The 10,000-nt window shown below is 47.7% G+C and overlaps 1 protein-coding gene across 1 annotated transcript in view; it reads left to right on the forward strand.

The window, feature by feature from the left end:
- dnah5 (dynein, axonemal, heavy chain 5) overlaps nucleotides 1-10,000 on the forward strand; it is a 96,431-nt gene that overhangs the window by 69,807 nt on the left and 16,624 nt on the right. Inside the window, exons 60-66 of the mRNA XM_031576267.1 lie at nucleotides 840-1,019; nucleotides 1,922-2,059; nucleotides 3,109-3,244; nucleotides 3,745-4,061; nucleotides 4,294-4,449; nucleotides 5,932-6,114; nucleotides 9,373-9,616. Of these exons, the coding sequence (XP_031432127.1) occupies nucleotides 840-1,019; nucleotides 1,922-2,059; nucleotides 3,109-3,244; nucleotides 3,745-4,061; nucleotides 4,294-4,449; nucleotides 5,932-6,114; nucleotides 9,373-9,616 (1,354 nt within the window). The remainder of the gene's footprint in view (nucleotides 1-839; nucleotides 1,020-1,921; nucleotides 2,060-3,108; nucleotides 3,245-3,744; nucleotides 4,062-4,293; nucleotides 4,450-5,931; nucleotides 6,115-9,372; nucleotides 9,617-10,000) is intronic.

The following is a 10,000-nucleotide window of genomic DNA, read 5'->3' on the forward strand; positions in this document are numbered from 1 at the left end:
TGACCTTTTCTTGACCCCTGCAGATTTGCTTGTGTGTGTGTGTGTGTGTGTGTGTGTGTGAGTGTTTGTGTGTAAGTGTGTGTCCATGGAGTCATGGAGTGCTTACCTACTGCTCTGCACCGCTGTGTGTGAGGGTGTGTGTTTGTTCTCCTCTGATGTGCACATCTGAAGGTTGCCTCACTCCCTGCCCCAGGCTCCCTCAGAGTGCTCTTCTCTTCCTTATGCAACAGTTCAGTGTCCAGCAGCACAGCTCCACTTACAGCTTTCACTGTCTGTCCTCACAGTGCACACACAACCTGCAGAGGACAACCAGCTCTGTGTCGGTCGTTTTAGTCCACACACAGCATTCAGAGGACAACTGGCTCTGTGTCATCCCTGCCACGCCTGTGTTACGTCTCTGGGTTTTAGTGGATTATGTTTAAGATTGTGCCTTTCTGTGCAGTCAGTAATAAGTAGTGAATGGTAAAGCACTTTAGAATGAAGAGTAATAATGAACTGTAATAAAAATATGGGAAATCCCAACACCTAACATTCTATGGATCAGTTATATCTGATTTAAGAACTCCCACCTTCCAGGAGCAAAAGAGCTTAGCAAACCCAGCTAGTCATCACTTCCTCTCCGAGGCCACAGGCAGATGGGTCCCCCTGTTGAGCTGGGTTCTTCTGTCTTGTCCTGTTCAGAGAGAGTTGCCTTGCCACCTTTACCTGTGTGCCTGCTATAGGGCGGATAAGGCCCTGCTTTACACAGTGCCTTGAGAGAATGTTAATAGATAATGGTGCTCTATAAATAAATACATTTTGAGTGAATCATTCCGACATATCTCTTCTCCTCCTTACAGCAATTCCCCAAAGACACCATCAATGAGGAGGTGGTGGAGCTGCTGGGTCCATACTTCGACATGGCCGACTACAACATCGAGACGGCCAAGAGGGTGTGCGGCAACGTGGCCGGCCTCTGCTCTTGGACCAAAGCCATGGCCTCCTTCTACTCCATCAACAAGGAGGTGCTCCCTCTCAAGGTGGGTTCTACTAGAGAGAAATGACACAATTAGTAGTAGAATGAAACAAGCTCGGTATAGAAGTACTGAATAGTCTTTGGCATAGACCATATCCATGGCCTAGCGTGAGGCATGTAGTCACTTTTGCAGTTCCTGGGGAAGATTTCATTCGTTTGACTGACCATTTTCCAATTGGTGGCCTCTACGAGGCTCATTGAGAGCCTTCAGAGTGCCCAAACCGTGATAGGCCCTAACGTTTCCCCCTCAAGCATTAAGGCCTTGCCACTAATGATGATGTTGGAGGTGGGAACACCGACTGCTTCCGTCCATCAGCCCTGGTAACCTGAGGTGTTGCCCCCCTCCCCCCTACTCAAAGCATCAGCCCTGGTACCCTGAGGTGTTGCCCCCCTCCCCCTACTCAAAGCTCTGGTGTTGGAAGCATGCACGGGATCAAAGAGGATCTTTACCGCTTGCACTCTTCTGTTTTTGTTCCCTGGCGACACGAGCATCCATAAGCTAGAGAGAAACCTATGCCTTTGTTGTCAAATGCTGTGACTGCGAGAGTGCAGAGTGCGGACAGCGTGTGTGATGGTGGCACAGTGAGAGCTCTTTAAGTCCCATTGCTTGGCTGCGTGTCCCTTCCCTTTCATGAGGCGGGTGTGTGACAGCGTGGATGGATCATTGTGCTTTGATTGATGACAGCTGGTGCCCCGGGTCCCGCCGAGCCCTTTTCATCACCTCAGAGGATGGCTGCTCAGGGAACTCCTCTTCCTCCCGACTCTCTTTCGACCTTTTTTTGCGTCCGCACGCCTGGCTGAAACTCACAGATTGATTTCTTGCCTCTCGTTTGCAGCACGCCGTGGCAGAGCGCGTCACGCTGAAGCTCCCTGTGGCGTCCATTAATATTGAATGTTTCCCTTCAGGCCAACCTGGTGGTGCAGGAGAACCGGCTGGCCCTCGCCAACGTGGACCTGCAGACGGCCCGGGCCGAGCTGGATGAGAAGCAGGCGGAGCTGGATGTGGTGCAGGCGGAATACGAGAAGGCCATGATGGAGAAACAGGTGAGGATGGGACGCCATGTCCTCAAGGCTGATGTCCTTTAATGTGTAGAAGAAATGTAAATATGGATCATGTTTACTGCATATATCCTGGACATACACACATATACAGAAAAAAGGTTGGACAAAAATGCAGTCTGGTAACATCAACCCTTAGGTTCAAATGACACCTTTTGCCTAAGAATCCTTTTAGAAAATGTAAAATGTCTTCCCTGCATGTAGATGTTTGTGTGTGCCTGTGTGTACGGTAGATGTTTGTATGTGTGTGCGCACGTTTGTGCATTTCAAACACGCAGCAAAAACTTGTGAAATGTTTACTGTTCATTCTCCAGGTTAGGTTTCATTGTTTATGCACCGATGCGCTCAATAAGCATCAACAAACCCCACTCTCAGTCTGGTGATCATGTGATGACACTGAGAATTGACAGCACACCGTCCACTGAATGGAAAGTGATTTTTTGACAGTACACCTGGCATTGACGAAATCTGAACATCTCCCAGGAGAGAGGCCATCTGCTCCATTCTCAGGCTTAGCACATCTCAAAGTGCAGCCTAATTAGTGTACTGAGCGCCTCCTGCTACTTTGAAAGATGCTGAAGGCTTAGTTAGTGTCTGGGTTCTTTCGCCTGAAACGCTCCTTCTCTGTGTTTTACTGCAGGCCTAGCTGGAGGACGCTAAATATTTAGTTGGTGTTTGTGTACTGCAGTGCGGAACCTGTCTTTCTCTGTCTGTCTCATATAGCTTGGCTGAAGGATAGTCGGTGTTTAGTTACTAACTAACTAACTGCAGTCTGAGTTAGTGTGTGTGTGTGTGTGTGTGTGTGTGTGTGTGTGTGTGTGTGTGTGTGTGTGTGTGTGTGTGTGTGTGTGTGTGTGTGTGTGTGTGCTATAGGCTGAACTTCCCTCTCTCTTCCTCTCTTTCCGGAGGTTTAGCTGGAGGACACTGGTTGTGTAGTTAGTGTGTGTGTGTGTGTGTGTGTGTGTGTGTGTGTGTGTGTGTGTGTATGCTACTGTGGGACCCCCTCTCTCTATCCTCTGTCTGTCTCCCCTCAGGCTTTGCTGGAGGACGCCGAGCGCTGCAGGCATAAGATGCAGACGGCCTCGTCTCTGATCAGCGGCCTGGCAGGAGAGAAGGAGCGCTGGACGGAGCAGAGCAAGGAGTTCGCCGCCCAAACCAAACGCCTAGTCGGTGCGTGCCACTGCCAGTCTGGCAGATCACAGCTAATTCCTTTAAGCAGGCATCCATGTCAAATCAGAGCCAGAAAAAGTGCTGTCTGGCTTGTTGGACCGTAATCTCAACTGCAGCCTTGTTCATTTCTTTTATGCAAAAGCCTTTCTGAAAGCCGATCTTTGTGCAGCTTCAACACAATCTTATCTAGGCACACAACTCTCAGAGTCAAACCCAAAACCATCAAACAACAGTAATACATATGAAACACCACAACCTTCATTAGATTTATCAAACAACAGCAATACATATGAAACACCACAACCTTCATTAGATTTATCAAACAACAGAAATATATACGAAAGAATGGGGTGCTGCCAAAGGTAAGCTGATAGAAGTACCAGGTGAGTTGGTACAGGTGTTTCTGGCCTAGGATTGCTGCGGGGATGTATTTTTCTAGCACAGGTAAGCCAGCTGCTGGCAGTAGGGTTGGTAACATGGCAGGTGTTTTCATGACACAGGTGATGTGCTGCTTGCAACGGCCTTCCTGTCGTACTCGGGACCTTTCAACCAGGAGTTCCGGAACCTTCTCCTGCAGGACTGGCAGCAGGAGATGAAGAGTCGCCGCATCCCGTTCGGCGCCAACATCAACCTGACGGAGATGCTGATCGACGCGCCCACCATCAGCGAATGGAACCTGCAGGGCCTGCCGAACGACGACCTCTCCATCCAGAACGGCATCATCGTCACCAAAGCCGCCCGCTTCCCTCTCCTCATAGACCCACAGACCCAGGGCAAGATCTGGATCAAGAACATGGAGGTCAGGAGTGAGCTACAGGTAAGATTGGATCAGGTAATATGGTAATAACAGATAAGACACAGGATAATGTCAGTTACAGGTAATAACTGTGTTGTATTTTGTTTTTGTGTTTAAATAAGAAGCAGCTGTGTTTATACACAGGCATTTATTAAACCGCCTCTTTTGTTTTCTAAAGCAACTTACAAGACAGTGACCCTTGGAAGAAGACCAACCTTGTGCTTTTACTTGACATCTTGCTCTGTTCTCACAGATCACATCCCTGAACCACAAGTACTTCCGCAACCACCTGGAGGACAGCCTGTCCCTGGGGCGTCCGCTGCTGATCGAGGACGTGGGGGAAGAGCTGGACCCTGCTCTGGACAACGTCCTCGAGAAGAACTTCATCAAGACCGGCACCACCTACAAGGTCTCTGTTTCTTCCCTACAAAAGAATCTGACTGATAATGCATCCTGACATTATTGTTCAGAAGCCAATTTAGCCAGATAATTAGCAATATGTTAACAGCAAGCAGTGTCCTAGTGGATTGTTTTTCTTTTTGAGATTCCATTTTATCGCTAAAGGTCATGGCTGAAATATCAGGAAATCGTCACACACTTTACCCTGAAAAACACATGCTGCTTTGAGTCCAATTAAACAGTGTGTGTGTCTCTGCCCGAAGCAAACGCCCCGGTGTCAGAAAATTCTCTCCTCTAAAAGTAGACATCTGCCGCTAGATAACAGGCCTGGTAAATGCTCCAAGCCTGTTATTTTGTATGAATTCTATTCCAAATCACCACCCCACTTTTCCATATGGTAGAATGGCGCCTCCCTTCTCATGTCTGTGTATGAGCTGAGATCAGTGTAGAAGCCTGGCAATGATGGGTGATTATTATGGGTTGTTTTGTATTTCAGTGCTCACAAGCAGATGAGCGGATATTTATACTCCTCTTAATTATATGTGAGGAAAAGTAAGATTCAGACAGGTGCTGCCAAATCAGCGCAGTATGTTTATTTTAAGCTCACTCAGTTGACCTGTGTGAAAGATGGGAGAAGCAATTTGTCCACCCTTTTTTTACAGAGAACAGAAAGAGAGAAAAAAACTGCAAGATTAGGTTTGCTCCAGAGGTGTGTGTGCGTGTGTGTGGTTGGGGGGGGGGGGGGGTTCTATACATGTCCTTTCTGAGGTGAGAGCACACAGTGTCAGGGTTGACTGTGTGTGTGTGTGTGTGTGTGCCTGTCTGTTCATCTCTGCATACATGTGTGCGTGTGCGTGTGCGTGTGCGTGTGCGTGTGCGTGTGCGCGTGTGTGTGTGTGTGTGTGTGTGTGTGTGTGTGTGTGTGTGTGTGTGTGTGTGTGTGTGTGTGTGTGTGTGTGTGTGTGTGTGTAATACATTCTAGTCCCAGGGGCTCATCACTTGTCTCATTATCGGTTCTCACCTTCCTCGGCGAGCCTGCCAGGGCTGACGTACTGTGGTCGCCACGGCAGCTGCTCCTGCCCGTGTGGCTGACAGCTTTAATCAGACGTGGGGTGTAAACACCTGATCACCCCGCGCCGCAGTCAGACTTAGTCATGTTCACACCAGACACACTCTCACAGGGCCCCGCCACTCAAACTCCACCAACTCCAAACGAGTCGCGGCCTCCAAGCCTCCGGGAACGCGTCACTGGGAAGTGACGGAGTGAGCTTCCTGAGGTTTGTGTTCTCGTCACGTCCACAGGTGAAGGTGGGCAATAAAGGGCAGGTTCCTGCTGTGACATCATGTGTGTATTCTTGTCCCCTCTAGATAAAGGTGAGCTGTCAGGAGCAGGTTCTTCCTGTGACTTGACGTGTGTGTGTGTGTGTGTGTGTGTCTGTGTGTCTGTGTGTGTGTGTGTGTGTGTGTTTTCCTGGTCTGGTCACATCCACAGGTGAAGGTGGGCGACAAGGAGGTGGATGTGATGAAGGGTTTCAGGCTGTACATGACCACCAAGCTGCCCAACCCGGCCTACACGCCCGAGATCAGCGCACGCAGCTCCATCATCGACTTCACTGTCACCATGAGAGGCTTGGAGGACCAGCTGCTGGGACGGGTCATCCTCACCGAGAAACAGGTGCGAGGAGAGGAGCGATGGGGAGAGATGGGATGAGTGGGGAGGAGAGGAGAAACAGGAGAGAGGAGAACCAAGATAAAAAAGGAGAACAAAGGAGAAGAAGGGAGAGGAGATGAGAGGAGAGAGAAGGATAGATGAGGGGAGGACAAGAGATCAGTGGAGAAGAAAGGACAGGAGAGCAGAGATGAAGGGGAAACCTTTAAGAAGCTTTTCTACCTTTAAGAAGCTTTTGAAGACCCAACTCTTCAGAGAGCACCTCCCTTCCTAACTTGCACTTCTACTAGTACTTAACTTGCACTTACAGCAGTTACATTCCTGCACTTTTTTCTATTTCTTATGTAAAATATGATTTATTGTTACACTAGGTCACTATTGCTCGTAGCTTGATTGTTCTCTACCTTGTACGTCGCTTTGGACAAAAGCGTCTGCTAAATGAGTAAATGTAAATGTGGGAAAGTGTAAAGGGAGAAGAGAGGAGCACAGAAGCAGAGAAGCATACATGAGAGGGGTGAGGAGAGCTCAGGAGAGGAGGGGATGAGAGGAGATGGCAAGATGGATAGATTAAGGGAGGACCAAATGCTTGTTGTGCTGAGGGAGAAACACGTGAAAGAGGAGAGGAGAGAGGAGAGGGAGTGATGGAGAAATGAGACAAGAGGAGACGAGAGGAGAGATGAGGGGGAGACCAGCTGCGGGGCAGAGTGACACTGATGGAGAAAAAGGTGGTGGGGGAAGACTAAGAGAAGGGAACAGAAGGGGGGAAGGGGAGATGAGAGGAGGAGAGGAAGGAGGAGGGGGGAAGAGATGAGAGGAGTAGAATCCAGATGAGGACAATCACGGTGTGATATAAATATACATATTCACATGCACACCTTCATTAACTCAAGGGAAAGAAACAAGTGGTCTGGGAGGAATTACGTTTAATCAATATGTAAACAAAGTGTGTTGAAAACAGATGTCAACATCTCATCGTGCACTAAACCGACACATTTAGACAGGCTGAGGCTGTGTCTTCGCTCACGCCATCATGCCAACTGTTGGCTCCGCCCACTGTCTGGCCCATTGTTGCCCAGGGCAGCCATGCTCTTAGTTTCCTCCACAGCTGGCTGGCATCCATCCACAGCACAGCCCACTGAGTTCAACTCAATGGTCGCAAGTGGCACAGCAATCAGCCAGGGTGCCCCCCGCAGCGAGAGCTGGCACAGGAGGCTCTGGAAACGATACCCACTGCTGAGTGCCCTAAGTTTCATCTCCAGAGCCCTGTGCCAACACTGAGGGGCAACAGGCACACAACTGAGCAAGGTCTTATATTGGTTGTGTTGGCAATATTGTAGTCTCACATCTACAAGATGAATGTAAGGCAAAATCTCTGCTTCTAAGATATTAAATACATCTTTATTTATTATTTCAAGGGAAAAGCTGCAGTGGGCCAACTGACATTGTAAGGACAGCCAAAATGTTATCAATGACGGAAAACACCAGGCTGGAAGGTTTATACGTGTCTGAACCTTATGGGACAGTAGAAAGCATTAGAGGCATAAATATTGCGGAAAATACAATTAATCTGACTCCATTAAATAATTAAATGACCTACAATATTACCAAACAGTAAATATGCCAACTGTGAGATCTTAATGTAATGGCATTGCACACAAGGAGTAACATGAATGGCTAATGAATGAACGGTTTATTAATACAATAATGTAATATACAACCCAAATGAATAAGTACAACTGTAGGTAATAGTAAGTGAATACACAGGTTGGATGCCAATTAGACCAAATACACTTAAATGACCAAATAAACCTGAATGCATGAGATAGAAAATAACATAACCTGAGATGAATAACCACACCTGAGATGAACGAGTGAGAGAAATGGTGAAGGACAGACAACCAGACAGAATGATAAGAGAGCAGGGGAAGAGAGGATCCCCACACTCCAAGGCAGGGGAGGAGAAGCAGAAAGAAAAGAGGAAGCAGGAGGAAAGAGAGAAGAGACCATAAGGTCCATTGCTATGCATCTGCCATCAGCCAGTCCCTTAAGGCCACCATCTGTCCCTGATGCCCTAAGATGACATTCTCCCCCCATCAACCCTTGTCATCTGGGTTTGCCCAGGCAAAGGTTACAATGGGCTAATCAAATTACACAGCTATAACAGGTGCTGCAGATTGCAATACAACCATGATAAGACTACTGCCTACCTCACAAGGATCAATTGAAGACCGAACATGAAAATGTTACATTCATATACATTTGCACATACTTGGAAATCCAAAAACCTCCAGAGATATTTTTTCTTAATTACTTAATTAAACATGTTAATTAAACATCTCTCTGACACACTCATTGTGGGAATAAAGCATAGCACATGCCAAGGCTCAGCATGAACACACAACCCATGTCCCAAATTCTATTGGTATTTTAGTGCAACTAGCATAGCAAACGCATATAAAACTGGTATGGATTAATACGTTTTTGCAAAGGTTCATGGGAATCCATTTCAAGCACTCCCAAATATTTACACTCAAAACAACTGAGTTATTATTTAAACCGTTTATGTTTGATTTCAAAGAATAAAAAAAGCAAAAAGGACAAAGACCTTCAGAAGTCAGAAATAAAAAAAACAGTCATTGGCAGACGGCAGACAACAGGAAACACAAGTTGTGCTTGCAGCAAGCACACACGGTGTACACAAACTTCACGCAGCACAGCACGACACGACAGAATCCCTTCATGTGTCAGTCTCTGAAGTGGTAGTCTGGTGGCCTTGGAGTCTGTTACGCATCCAAAACAGACAAGTGTTCAAAATCAGGCATCCAACTACTAGTAACAATACAAGCACCAGTGTATCTGGCCAGCCTATAGAGAGTGCCTCTATTGGTTTCTGAAACATCATTGTTCACGGTGTTGTCTTTGAACAATACAATCGTTAACAAAAGTAATTCTGAGAGATAGGCACAAGCTGTTTTATGGGAGTATTATAAAAGCATGGCAGTTCACCAGCAGCAGTCTGAAACACACACGGTAAAAAAAAGTAAATCACACACACGTTGCTGGATGCTTATTATCACCATCAAGGTCAAGTGCTTGTGTCTGTGGGGGGTTGCAATAATGTACTTAGATGTGCGTGTCTGTATCTTCTGTCTTATTGATGTTTGTGTGTGTGTGTGTGTGTGTGTTTTTGTGTGTGTGTGTGTGTGTGTGTGTGTTTATCCATGTGTGTGTATGTGGGCGTGTGTGTGTGTGTGTCTCCTTTAGGAGCTGGAGAAGGAGCGCACTACCCTGCTGGAGGATGTGACGTCTAACAAGCGTAAGATGAAGGAGCTGGAGGACAACCTGCTGATGCGGCTGAGCAGCACTCAGGGCTCGCTGGTGGACGACGAGAGCCTCATCCTGGTGCTCGGCAACACCAAGCGCACCGCCGAGGAGGTCACACAGAAGCTGCAGATCGCCGCCGAGACCGAGGTCCAGATCAACGCAGCGCGTGAGGAGTACCGGCCCGGTGAGCCCCCCTGCCCCCACCTTCCTAGGGTCGCCATGGCAGGGGATGGTGATAGAGTGGACATGCTCCCACGCTGAGGCTCGATCCATTCTGGACTTAGCTGTGGTCCAGGGCAGGAGGTGTTGGAGAGAGAGTTCGATCTGAGCTGGTGTACTAACACAGGGGGTTATCAGAGTCAGTCCATGAAATTGCTCACAAATCCCAAGGCAGATTTTCCCGTTCCTGTTATATGAGGTTTACTGACCTTCTCTGTGCTATCTTCAAAGGAACAAAGTAACCTCATTGCAATGCTACGGTATATGTTGAGGCATTTTTTTTTAGGTATTAGCAGTTCAGGATTGGGGGTAGAAGTCCTCCATCACATTCACAAACAGGAAACAGATT

This window comes from Clupea harengus, chromosome 11 (genome assembly GCF_900700415.2).
Source record: "Clupea harengus chromosome 11, Ch_v2.0.2, whole genome shotgun sequence".
NCBI classification, from domain to species: Eukaryota; Metazoa; Chordata; class Actinopteri; order Clupeiformes; family Clupeidae; genus Clupea; species Clupea harengus.